General features: G+C 37.8%; 1 protein-coding gene across 4 annotated transcripts in view; it reads right to left on the bottom strand.

The window, feature by feature from the left end:
• LRBA (LPS responsive beige-like anchor protein) overlaps positions 1-14072 on the bottom strand; it is a 552105-nt gene that overhangs the window by 397311 nt on the left and 140722 nt on the right. For all 4 annotated transcript variants that reach the window (XM_029076638.1, XM_029076639.1, XM_029076640.1 and 1 more), the window contains exons 33-34: positions 13351-13484; positions 11375-11436 (exon numbers count right to left, since the gene is read on the bottom strand). In XM_029076638.1, coding sequence (XP_028932471.1) covers positions 11375-11436; positions 13351-13484 — 196 coding nt within the window. The remainder of the gene's footprint in view (positions 1-11374; positions 11437-13350; positions 13485-14072) is intronic.

Here is a 14072-nt window from a genome sequence, read left to right as displayed (position 1 = left end):
TAAGCTACAAAAAGAAATCCAGCACTTTGATTTTACAGAGCGCACACACTTAAATGTAAACAAAAGTGCCTTTTGTTTTGAGGATTCTGTTCTAAATAATCTGTCCTTCATAAAACCAAATTACTTAAGGTTTTTGAACCTGTATGCACCAAATGTGACGAGCTTTTCTGACATATCAGACTAGCATATTTGCTAATTGAACTCAGATTGTCCTTTCTATAATCTAGGATCATGTAAGATCTAGCTCTATTTTCTAAAAAATAAACGTTTTTTAAAATAGTTTTCAATCATTTGCCTCCTGAACAGGAAAATAAAAATTCTAAACATCCTATTCAGGTTTCAAAAGCCTCTAGGCTCACTGTTCAAAGCGTAGTGTTTAGTTTTCACACAAAATGTTTTAAGAGGAAAAAAACAAGTCAAATTAAATTAAAAGTGAGGACATCTTGTACTACAGTACATGTTGATCATAATGGACACATCTGGGCTCTGAGCTTTTAGCCATTATAACTATAAAGCACTCATAAGCACTGCTAAAGCAGAACTAGGCAATACTCTCCTTGTGGTATTGGCAGTCATATCTAAGCACTTTAAAAAAAAAACCAAAACCCACCAGCAGTGAATTAGCAATATGAACCGTTATTGCCTTTTCCCTTGACCAAAAAGGTCATGGACATTGACAGTACCAAAGCACTGCATCCAATTTAAGGGAATTCACATTCTTAGTGATGTTGAAAATACATTCAAAGGGCAAGTGCCAATCTGAAACATTAAAATAAAAGTTATACCAAAGGTTATGAAAAAAATAGAAACTTTATCCTGGCTAGGCTAGGTATAGGAAACAATTTGCTACACTTTAAGTCCTGTTACCCGATAAAGGTTACATGATTTCTAGAGGAACTCAGAAATTTTACAATGGAAGCAAACTGAGAGCCAATCAAGGCTACTGTTCTGATATATTCTGTAAATTTATTACCTAGAAATAATTTCCAGGGATCCAGTTTTCTTTAAAAAAAAGTCTTGAAATTAGTTTTAAGTTAAATAACCTACTGCATTCATGGTTTTAACATCAGGTAAAGAGCCTGAAATCTTTTCAGTTTGTCCCAGTCCCAGGGTGAAGTCCCAGTCATGAACCTACTGCCCACCAATATGGATGACTTTCTCCATAATATCCTGCCAATTTACTAATCCCACTGAAATAAATTGGCAAAAATTTAAGAAAATTTAAGAAAAACAGTTAAGCTAAGACTTGTTAGATATATTTATTCTCCCAGTATCATATTAAAGGACTACCAAAAATTTGAACATAGCAAGAACAATGATAGCCTAATTTAATCCTCTTTATACACAAGCCTACAATCACCATCTCCTTTTTATACCATCCATCTCCTTTCAAACTATAAAACCTCACTTTTCAATGGCCTAGTAGAAAAGTCTAGGAGTAACAGGCCCTGGGTTCTAATCCTGACTCTGCCACTTACCTGCTGTATGACCTCAGGTAAGTCACAACTTCTCCGTGCCTCAGTTATCTAACCTGTGAAATGGAGGTTATGATGATGAGCCCTGTGTGGGGCAGGGACTGGGTTCAATCTGATTATCCTGTACCTACCCCAGCACTTAGTTCAGTGCTGGGCACATAAAAAGTGCTTAAATACCATTTAAACTGCAAATTAAACACTTCAGCTTCACCTACTTCTTTGAAAAAGCAATATAAATAAATTCTATTCTGGAAATAACAATTCCTTATTTTTGTTAGTTATGGCTTCTTATTAAAGATTCTAGAGTTTTAGGTCCATGAAAGAATCCCAAATTGAAGAAATATCATCAGAAACAGTGAGGTTTGAAAGCTGTGATACAGAAATCTAGGTAGTTCTAATATAGCAATCTCGAAATCATATTACTCAAATTTCTGTCACTTTCAGGGAGTGTGGGACTTTTAGTCAATTCCTCCCCACAGAGCTACACTTTCAACTCTAAAATATACAATACAAATTAACATAGGCATTAGGGGAATCATTAACCATTAAGACACCAAAAATGCTAAGTGCAAAGGGCAAAATCAATTAAACCTCAACTCGCAGTGTCCTGTATGAAAATTCAATAAATTGACTGGAGATATCTTGACAACTCCCACTTCTCTTTGAACAGTGCAGTTGAGCCAGAAAGTAGAGGAAAGAGAAAGGAGGTCTTGTACCTGCCCTAGAGATTATGCAGAACTGACCTTTGAAACCAAAGCTATTCGACAACCTCAGATTAAAGTTATTTTTATTCTCTGTTGTCATTTCTGCCATTTCAGTATTTCACCATTTACCATCCCAGTCTAAAACTTGCCCTTAGCTAAAGGCTAGGGCAATATGAATCTCCGGCCAATTCCACAGTCAATGAATAAGGAATTTTTGACATTAGGAACTGAGCTGTTGTCCCTAAGAAAATCACTTATCATTACTTGAATATTCATTCATTCATTCATTCAATAGTATTTACTGTGCACTTACTATGTGCAGAGCACTGTATATTATGGAGGTGGTTGAAAATTGAAAAACTATAGTAACAGGAAGTAATAAAAATGCATCCTGAAAAACAGAATCTGCCATCTTAAATTTGTTTTACAAAATTTCAAAGCAGAATATGTTGCTGTGATTTACTACCTGAAAAATGTAAACTGTTTGAAATTATGGACAAACTATAGACACTATCAATAATTTGCTTATGTATTTATAGCTTCTTTCTTCCTAAAAACTCAGTGATTTCACATTACTAGCTCATTTTAACTTCAACATCTAGTTCAGGTTCCAGAAGAGAGATATCTTAGTCTACATTTTACAAATGAAAAAATGGAAGACAAGAAAAATTGAATGATTCTCTGCAGCTCACTAGGTGAGCAAAAATGTTAGTGCTACAATATAGGTCTCCTGGCTCTTGTGTCATGCTATAGATGGAATACTCCTGTCCTAATTCATTCATTCATTAGCATTTATTGAGCACTTACTATGTTCAGAGCACTGTACTAAGCGCTTGGAATGTACAATGGGAAGATTGAGTGGTTGATGAAGCTTGTGTTATGGAAAACTCATGTCTTGACTGACACTGCATACCTGCATTTAAACCATTTCTTCCAACATTAAATTAGATTCTCTTCAGAACACTCTCTCATCCCCAACAATGTTCTATTCAAAACATGTAGTGAAAACCCACATTACTGAAGAACTGAATATTCTTAACGGCAAACAACTTTTTTCCCTAGCTCAAGTCCATCATGCCAAGGTATATTAATAATAATGTTGGTATTTGTTAAGCGCTTACTATGTGCCGAGCACTGTTCTAAGCGCTGGGGTAGACATAGGGGAATCAGGTTGTCCCACGTGGGGCTCACAGTCTTAATCCCCATTTTACAGATGAGGGAACTGAGGCACAGAGAAGTTAAGTGACTTGCCCACAGTCACACAGCCGACAAATGGCAGAGCTGGGATTCGAACTCATGAGCCCTGACTCCAAAGCCCGTGCTCTTTCCACTGAGCCACGCTGCTTCTCGTGGCTATTAAACAATATTAAACAATTCTTAACTAAGTAACATTCATGAACATTGACTGAGGGCCATTAGATGCCTGGCATTTTACTTTTTAAGTTTTCACTGGGCACACCTTCCCCTCTACACACAAATCAATCTCTCTACACTTTCAATTTTCCTTTGCCTGCCTACACTATAGTGCCTTCTCTTGGTACAATATCTTACCTGACACCTAAATGGGGTCTCAGGGATTGTTACTCAGAGGAAAAATATTTTGTACTTTAAGTACTACTCACAATACATGACCCATAAAATGCTTTCACTTCCAGCCAGTACAACAGGCTTGAATGTCAAACATAGGAGAGTCTCACAGATTTGTTTCTTGTAGCCTTCCCACCTCTTAGAAATTCTGATTATTTTCAGTGCTTTATTTCATATAGCAGCTTCTTACATCTCCCAGTCACTTGGTGTTACCTTGCATCTTGTGTTTCTAAAACTTCCCAATTTATAATTCCCCATGAAATTAACGTGCTAGTCTTTTTTTCCTCTTCCAGGTCACTGCCAGAAATAGCAGAAATCACCATTCCTCTTTCTTACTAATCACACTAATATTTTTTATTATTATACATTGTAAAGAAACAAGGAGGAATTAGAAGGTCAAGTGGGGATTGAGTGGAGAGGAGAAATATTTCACAATAACTAAGATTCAATGGGTTGACCTTGGTAGATAGAAGCAAGTGGGACTGGAAGTGAAGAGATCAAGCACTACTTACAAAACTGACAAAGATGTTTAATTTGGATGAAGAAACACATCTATTCAATAAATTCAGTTAACGTTTTCTCAAAGCCTTAATTCTCTGAATGTCAATAGCCTATCTAAAATCAAGGTGTCATAATAATTACTTCTTTCATAACATTAATATCTTTTCCATTTGAAGAAGATGGAAAAGACATTAAAGACAGTTACATGTCTTTAATGAGCGACATTAAAGACAGTTACATGTCTTTAATGAGCCCAAAGCGTGATACTGCATAAATTCTGACAGGCTTAAAAATCATAGAAATTCAAAGATTAGACTCAGCTTTACCAACTTTGGTAATAACCTTTTCTGTCTTTTAGAGACTCACAAAACCATCCTCTCCTGACACATAGACTTCCGAGCTCTTGACACCTTCCAGTTATCCCAGACCATCTAGCCCTATGTGGATTACCTAGCCATCTTCTTTTTTTTGAAGGATAAACCCAAGTCCTCCTTTCCTCCCTCTCCAAAGACCTGATTCCCTCAACCTTCACCTTGCACTGCCAATCTCCAGCCTTGCAAAGAGCAAGGCCTGAGAGTCAGGGGATCTGGCTTCTAATTCCAGCTCTGGCACTTGTCTGCTGTGTGATCTTGGTCGAGTCATTTAACTTCTGTCTCAGTTTCCTCATCTGTGAAATGGAGAGTAAGACTGTGAGCCTATGTAGGATATTGAGTGTGTTCATCTTGATTATCTTGTATCTACTCCAGTGCTTAATACAGTGCTTGGACATAGTAAGCGCTTACCATATACCAATTGAGGGAAGCAGCGTGGCTCAGTGGAAAGAGCCTGGGCTTCGGAGTCAGAGGTCATGGGTTCGACGCCTGGCTCTGCCACTTGTCAGCTGTGTGACTGTGGGCAAGTCACTTAACTTCTCTGTGCCTCAGTTACCTCATCTGTAAAATGGGCATTAACTGTGAGCCTCACGTGGGACAACCTGATTACCCTGTATCTACCCCAGTGCTTAGAACAGTGCTCTGCACATAGTAAGTGCTTAACAAATACCAACATTATTATTAATTTAAAAAGTATGCTCACATTACTCTTGAACTCATGCCACAAACTGCTGCTGGCAGAAACTGAGATTGTAAACTCACTTTGGGCAGGGAATGTGTCTACCAACTTTGTTATACTGTACTCTCCCAAGCACTTAGTACAGTGCTCTGTACACAGTAAGCGCCCAACATATACAAATGACTGACTGATCCAGACACCAGGCCAGTGTCGGATTCATCCTCACGTGCTATCATCTTCCCTCTCCTGCTTAGAAACAAAACATGATCAATCAATGGTATATTATTTATTTTGCACTCGTAGAGGGCAGGGCACTATTTTAAACCTTCGAGAGAGTAGAAAGAAATAGTTGGTAGACATGACCCCTGCCCACAAGGCGCTTAATACCTTCTACTTCTGTTCCATTCATTCCCATGCCAACTGGTTTCTCACCCTTTCTTGCACCTGGAAAATTGCCAACTAATTTGATAAAATTTAAAACACCCAGCATAGCTTCTTCAAAAATTTTTAATGCTACATTAGGTGTTTACTATGTGCCAAGCACTGAACTAAAGCAGAGTAAAAAGAAGATAACGAGGTTGGACATAGTACCTGTCCCACATGGGCCTCACACTCTGCACAGGAGGGAGAACAGGTTTTTAATCCCCATTCTACAGAGGAGGAAATTGAGGCCCAGAGAAATTAAGTGGCCCGCCCAAGGACATACAGGAGACACGTAGCATATCCAAGATTAGATCTCAGGTCCTCTGACTCCCAGGTTCTTTCAACGAGGCCACCTCTCTAGATCGCTCTCAACACCCCATATTTCTCATCCATCTCAGATGCCTTGTAAGGTGGGGTTTCCATAAAAGAAGTTAGTACTTGGGATGAGTGCTAGGTAGGGATGTTTAAAGTTCACTGGGAATAGTTGAAAAAAGTAACTTCCTATGCAACAAGCCAAAGAAGTTAATTTAAATGGCATGCTTAAGGACAGGGGCCTTCATAGTGCAAGGCATCATGGTTAAACAGCATAATATAGCTGGTTTTGTGTCTTTTTCAGTGCCAATTTGATGAGGTTAGTTTGATTAAAGAACTCTGTTGTAATCCCCCAAATGCTTAGTATGATGCTCTGCACACAGTAAGCGCTCAATAAATACCGTTGTTGATGATGATGATAAAAGAAAGCACTTCGATAAAGAAATGGCAAGAAGTTTAATACCATGCCTTTTAAGAGGTGAGGGAAAAAATGCGAATAATAGCTAGAAGTATCTCTAGGAAATATTGACCTATTTTTACTTTACCATAAACATCCAATATTCATTCATTCATTCAATAGTATTTACTGAGCACTTATTATGTGCAGAGCACTGTAATAAGTGCTTGGAATGTACAATTCGGCAGCAGAGAGAGACAATCCCTGCCCATTGACAGGCTTACAGTCTAATCAGGGGAGACAGACAAAAACAATAGCAATAAATAGAATCAAGGGGATGTACATCTCACTAACAAAATGAATAGGGTAATAAAAATATATACAAATGAGTGGATGAGCAGAGGGAAAAGGGGAAGCTCAGTCTGGGAAGGCCTCTTGGAGGAGGTGAGCTCTCAGTAGGGCTTTGAAGAGGGGAAGAAAATTAGTTTGGCAGAGGTGAGGAGGGAGGGCATTCCAGGACCGCGGGAGGACATGGGCCGGGGGTCGACAGCGGGATAGGTGAGAATGGGGGATGGTGAGGAGGTGGGCAGCAGAGGAGCGGAGCCTACGGGGTGGGCAGTAGAAATAGAGAAGGGAGGAGAGGTAGGAGGGGGCAAGGTGATGGAGAACCTTGTAGCCTAGAGTGAGAAGTTTTTGTTTCCTGTGGAGGTTGATAGGCAACCCCTGGAGGTTTTTAAGAAGGGGAGTGACATGCCCAGAGCGTTTCTGCAGGAAGATGAGCCAGACAGCGGAATGAAGAATAGACTGGAGCGGGGAGAGACAGGAGGAAGGGAGATCAGAGAGAAGACTGACAGTAATCCAGCCATGATATTATGAGAGCCTGTACCAGTAAGATAGCCGTTTGGGTGGAGAGGAAAGGGCGGATCTTGGCGATATTATAAAGGTGAGACCAACAGGTCTTGGTGACGGACTGGATGTGTGGGGTGAATGAGAGAACCGAGTCAAGGATGACACCGAGGTTGCGGGCTTGAGACGGGAAGGATGGTCGTGCCATCCACAGTGATAGGGAAGTCAGGAAGAGGACAGGGCTGGGAGGGAAGATAAGGAGCTCAGTTTTGGACAATATGGTGATAAAGGAAAATATTTCTAACTGTGAGACAAATAATCAACATTAAATGTTGACTAAATTAGAGAGGGAAGGTGGTGACAACAAGGCAAAACAAGCAAAGGACACTCTCATCTTCACCAAGCAGAAGGTGAAGAGGCATCCATCTTTAATTCAACAGCATGTCTTCCAATGTCCCACCTATTCAGGGGCTCCTCCAAAAATTGCATTATTTGAAAACCTTCAGGGAGGAAATGTTTTGAAATCTCAAGCCAAAAATAACTCTTCCTATATCACAACATGAAGGCAAGGAAGCTCAAAACGGCAACCACGTACATAAATCGATTTTCATGTTAGAAAAGAATTCTACTAACTCAGTACTTAATTTGACTCTCTTTGCTGGTTCAATTATTCAGAAAGTGTACCCCATCCCCACTCAATGGTGCTTCTAGGACGCGCGCGCGCGCGTGTGTGTGTGTGTGTGTGTACTGTATGCATTTCTGATAAATGGGAAAAGAATAGATGACCTGGCAGAAGGCTCAGACAATAACATGTGATTTACAGGACATGAATGCAGCTACTATAAGATTTATCTGACAGCCCTCTCCGATAGTGGACTGTTGAGTATCCGATGGAATGATTTCTAGTCTGGAAAGTCTACTACTGAGTAGCCATACACATTATTTATTTATTAGATGTTTTGGGTTGAAACCATTTTTAAATGATGCACTTCACAATGCACGGCCATAAATTTAGCTTTAAACTGGAGAAGGGAGGTAGTGTTATTGGAATGTATGTCAGACTGAATTAGGATGAGCAACACAACGCTTTTATAAAGTGGCCTTGAATGTACCGTCAGTTCTTTCAAAAATGATATTAATGTCAGATAAGCAGGATACAAACACATTGTACAAGAATGTTCTGTAATAATAATAAATGAAACATCTATATATTTAGATGGGCTTTTATCCTTTTACCCATATACACATATATATGAACATTAAATGACAATGACTAACTGAATTTTTAAATGTGTTGACTTTTTATATCCCTTAAAGCGTTTTAAATTTCAAGTTCAAAATGAGTCTTAAAAATGGGGATTTTGGTTTTAACAGTTGAGCTATTACAGAAACTTCAAAAACAAGTATATTATGAATCAAAAAAACAAGACACTGAATTTTCAGAGGTCCCTGATGGATTCCGGTTTTTCTAAAAACTTCATACACGCAATTCTACAGTGTACAAAATAAAATACTTCTTTACCATAGTCAAACAATAGATTTCTAAATATAATGAAGTACTAATGGATTTCATTATATTGGATACCTGTTCAAAAGAAATAGTTCTTTTTTACCTGGGATGACTAATTCAATAAAATCCCTGTACCTAAGGAATAGGTTTTTTTTTTGGGGGGGGGGGTTGTTTTTTGTTTTTTTTTAAAGAATATAATGTTTGAAGAGCTTTCCCTGCAATCTTCAGGGCCTATTCAGAACTACTGAGACAGCTCCCAATCTGGGACCCTAATTTTTTTTTTATTTTTCCAGAGACTTTCTTTTTGAATTGATGTGATCAGTTTTAATAAATCAAAACAAACAGAAAAAAAATTAGTTATGAAATCATCCTGAGAAATGATCAGAACACATCTGAATTTCACAAAATATATGTAGCTTCAAGTCAAATTTGTTGCAGATGTAAAATTCATACATATCCTATTTACATGATTAAAAACTAGTTTTTGACCTGATCTTTCGATCTTTGGCACCCAATCTCTCTATCTCCTCTTAAAAAATTAATTACAATTTTAGCAAGATGATATCACTTCCCTTCCCACCCTATCTAAGGCCAAAAAAAAATATCAATCAAGCTCAAGCACATCCCCTCCCAGAATCTGCCAAACGTCGAGTGGAAATTCAATTTTATGTATCTCAAGCTTTCATGTAGCAAAAGACAGTTTGGTTCTTAACAAAATAAATCACTTGTGTGATTGCCATTCTGACCTCTTTGAATTAGGAAAATTCAAAGTGAAAAATGTAATTATCACCCTAGAACAATCTGTATACATCTGGAGCTAATTTTGGCTTCATTTCTCACATCGTTTTTCATATTCTGCCAAATATTTCAATGCAAGGAAACTTTTAAAGAACTCATAAAAATTTTTTCAAGACTTTAATTGAAACAGTAATCTATTTTATTCATACAACAACCTTGAGGTCTCTTGTCTTTTGCTACTAACTCCACTAAGCGATCACTATACCCTCTGTTTGATTAGATTAGCATTAAACAGCACTGTGACATGTATGACAAATAGGTGCATTAGAGCATGTCATTTATTCCTTATCCTTTCAGCTTCTAACATCCAAGTATGTGACATACTGTAAAGAGGACTGCATAGCTACATATAAAATATCCAACTTGCATTGAAAACATACACTGTCCATTCTCTCTAAACAATACAGTGAAATCCTCTTAGCAAAATAAACATGAGACCATGATATTGACCTAAACAACAGGCTCTCTCTTTTGAATAAATATTTCCCAAACGGCAAAAGCTGATTTCTTCAAAGAACCAAACTTCAGAGAAGCTTATGGCAATTTTTCTCCAGCAATAAACCAGCAACTATTCTCAACGCAGATGACTTCAGGAGAGGTTTTACCTAAGTCACCTTCTAAAGACTTAGGTTTTCTGCAGGAGATTGAGTTATGAAAAAGTAATTCTGACTCTATCCAAGAATAATGAGCCCACTAGAAACATAACTACTCTTCACTAGTTCATTGTAAAATCCATTCGGTGTAATCTCCACAAGTAATTGTTCTTATTGCACTTTATTGACAATGTGCAGTATTGATTTTTCACACCTTCTATGATTCTTTCATTTGTATTCATGAAATGTCCATCAGCACAGTCTAAATAAATTTGGCAATATAGGCACTAAAACGAATAAATCGATGCAAAGAAACATTAATTTTGCATTATCCTTATTCGTCAGGCGAGTAAACCATAAGGGCTGTAAATGAAGGTCAAAGGTTTTGAAACAGGTCAGAACCCTTGACCTCTAGACCAATACCCTTCCCATTAAAAAGGGCTATTTTAAAGTTTTAAGTAGGGGAATTTACTACCAGCAAGATATCATTTTTAAAGGACCACAAAGCAAAGCTCAATAAATACATTCCTCTATTTAATTGCAAAACAGAATGCAAGTGGTCTCAAAAGTCTAGCCAGCGGATCTGCAGTATTCTCCATCTTTTTCCTGTAATTCTCGAAAAGAAATATGATATCCACCAGGTGATAAGCAGAATCAGTGAGACCTTCATAGGATGCTTTAACAACTCAAGTAATTTTGCTTCTGGAATTCAGAGCCCCAGACTAGTTATCTTGATGGCCCTCACTGCATTACTGTTCCCCTAAATTCACAACATAAGTCAAAAATAATTAGTAATGACAAGGATTCCAAAGTATTTATCATTCGTTTTATAACCTCTGCACAAAAGGAAAGAAAACCCACTATTCTCAAGGGAGTCTGAGTGCCACTCTCCAAGATGTAGAAATAAATCTGTTTCTATAACCTTAATATTCTATTGGTTTTATCTCCCCTTATAAAAAATGACAGCTGAGAATTAGTGTCACCCAAAATGGAGCTTATGTGTTTTTTCCAGCGATTATTAAAGGGACGGTAGCAAAAATCTGTTTCCAAGCATCTATGGTTATTTCCTCAATGCAATTAAAATTATTCTAAATAAACCCAAAATGCTACACTCTAAGCAAAATGACTTACAGTGTAAGCATGATACATTATTTGGTAGTGTGCTTAAAAAAACTCACCTGAGAACAGAGCAACATGACCAATTCCACGACTGAGCTACTAGATTTCATGCAGACCAAACCTATTTTGAAAAAAATTAAAACAAATTTACAAGGTAATACGTAAGACTACTCCATGGTACACCATTTTTAAAACTTGAGCGTTGGAGTAAATTAACCTAGCAACAGCCTGAAAATTATAAGCATTTTTAAGGAGATCTAAATAAGTACATTTAATTCTAAATATGGTACTCCATTATTGCCATAAAATTAAGATATGAGTGCTTCTATTTCCGTCAGGGCTTCAATATCTAAAAATTCTTGTTTTCCAAAACTATTAACTGCAACTTTACTCCTCCACATTTTATATTGCTCATTTAAATGTAAATGGCATATGCTCTATTGATCCATATCATCTACATTTTGAAGTTTGGGGAGGCTTGATTATATATGCAGAAAAGGGAAATGGCTCCATGACCTTTGCTTTCTCCATGGCTCTCTCTCCCTTCAGCCCTCTAGCTATCAATCAAGTTTCCATTTTGTTTCATGGCAGCAGACATCCCAAACACTCTTATTAGTACTTTGACCCTTGACCCCCACACTAAACCTTAGCAGAAGTGCAAGCAGTTACCTATTAGATATTCCTGATTGTTTATACATTAATTTCATTTACTTGGATTTTTCCTTCTCATGATTTATTTATTCAATAAAAATCACAACGGGAGGAGCCTAGAGAGGCTGTTTTTTTTAATGTATTTTGTATATGAAAACAATCTTATGTTTTGCACCAAGGCTAAAACACCTTTAGTATTCCAAATAAAGTCTTTATCAGGAAGCAATTTCCCTTTGAGGTCAGAAGAGTTAAAGAAAGACCATATGGGCATTACTATCCATTCTTCTATATAGTAACTTTCAAAATGCATAAGAATTTATAGCTCTTTACTGAGACGTTTTCCACCTGCCCCAAATGAAAAAAAATTATCACAACTAAAGTTCATATGAATCACATTTGTTTTATAAATAATAATATAACCTTGTGGGGTTGCTGCATAATCATAGACACCTATTTTCAGACTATCAGCAAGATACTATATACTCTGTCCATTCTAAGGCTGTGGGCACTGTTAGCAGACACCACCAGAACTGGTTGGGTGATAATGAGTCTTTGATCTCAGGGCTACTTGGGGCTAAGTAAGCAATGTATCTTCAGCATCTCAAAACCCTGACAAAAGGGATGTTTATCAAAGCTTAGCTGTGGCAGACAGAAACAACTAAGGAACATGCCCACTAAATGGTCGGAGTCTAAGGTTGAAAAAACACAAAACGATGAAAAGGGAAACCAAGCCAAGGTTTCTATGTATCCTTGAAGAGTCTACATGATTCCACTACATGACTGAAGAGCACAGGGGTGGCTCCACCATCATCAGAGAATAGCGGGAAATCTTACAGAGATTCATTATCATCAGAGAAGAGCAGGAAATCTTAAAGAGAAGACAAGGAGGCTTCAGTGATCTCCCTAATACTTTTCATAGTCAGGGATAAGGTCCTAAAAAGAATAGCTTGCCAACAAATCAGGACGTGGTCTCGGTTCCAACTTTTAACAAAATCGCTACCACAGAGTCCTGAAGAATGCTGAAGATAAAGGAAAGCACCCACTCAGATATCCATAACACCTTCTTCCTCGCATGATCTTACAAAGTTATGAGGGTGCAAATGGTGCTCTCTCATGATTTTCAAGTTGCTTCAACAATAGCAGCCTCTGGTCCTTGAATAGTGGTGAACTGACAGACTTAAACTGTGCTTTTAAATTGAGTACACAGGAACTTTCAGAATTCTACTCCATCACTGTACCGCCAGAAAAGTTAATTAAGTGTCCATTTAATGGATCGAGATTACACTATTGGGCATTCAAGTAAATGTTTTAAAGTCAAAATATTTGAAATGATTCTGATATTTAAAATGGAAAAATGCATGGCATATATAGACATACAACTTACTCGTTCCTTCTATGAGCAGTTCTTGGCCATGGCTACCCAAGAGAGTTCGAGAAAGGAAAGGAGCAAAATCCACAAATATCTCTCGCAGAAGAGGTGCTGCTTTTTCCAAAGCATGTTCAAGTCTCTCTGTAATACTGATTAAAAGGTATGAAAAGTTAAAACAATATTTGAGAAAAGTCAATTGCTTTGTAGTTTTCAAAAGCAAAACAAGTTACAATGGCTGGTGGAAAGAGCATGGGCCTGGGAGTTAGAAGACTTGGGTTCTCATTCTCCCTCTGCCACACCTGCTGTGTGACCTTGGACCAAACATGTAACTTCTCTGTGCCTCAGTTTCCTCATTTGAAAATGTGGATTCAGTGCCTGTTCTCCCTCCTGTTTACCCTGTGAGTCCATATGCAACAGGAACTGAGCCCAACCTGATTAATTTCTATCTACTGCAGTGCCAACGACAGGGCTTGATGCATATAAACACTTGGATACAACTACAATAATGATTGTAAACTCTCTATGGGAAGGGAATGTGTCCATTTATTTTTGTACTGTACTCTCCCAAGCACTTAGTACAGTGCTCTGTACACCGCAAGCGTTCAATAAAAACGAATGAATGAAAGAATGACCGTTATTATAATTATTCACATCCCAGCTAGTTTGAAAGACAAATGTATCAGAGGAAATCTACTCTCCCATTTTTCTCCTTTTAATTTTATGTTGATGCTGCCTTT

The sequence above is a fragment of the Ornithorhynchus anatinus genome, chromosome 12 (genome assembly GCF_004115215.2).
Source record: "Ornithorhynchus anatinus isolate Pmale09 chromosome 12, mOrnAna1.pri.v4, whole genome shotgun sequence".
Lineage (NCBI taxonomy): Eukaryota > Metazoa > Chordata > Mammalia > Monotremata > Ornithorhynchidae > Ornithorhynchus > Ornithorhynchus anatinus.
Note: the sequence above shows the minus strand (reverse complement) of the source record. Positions and strands in the feature narration are given on the sequence as shown.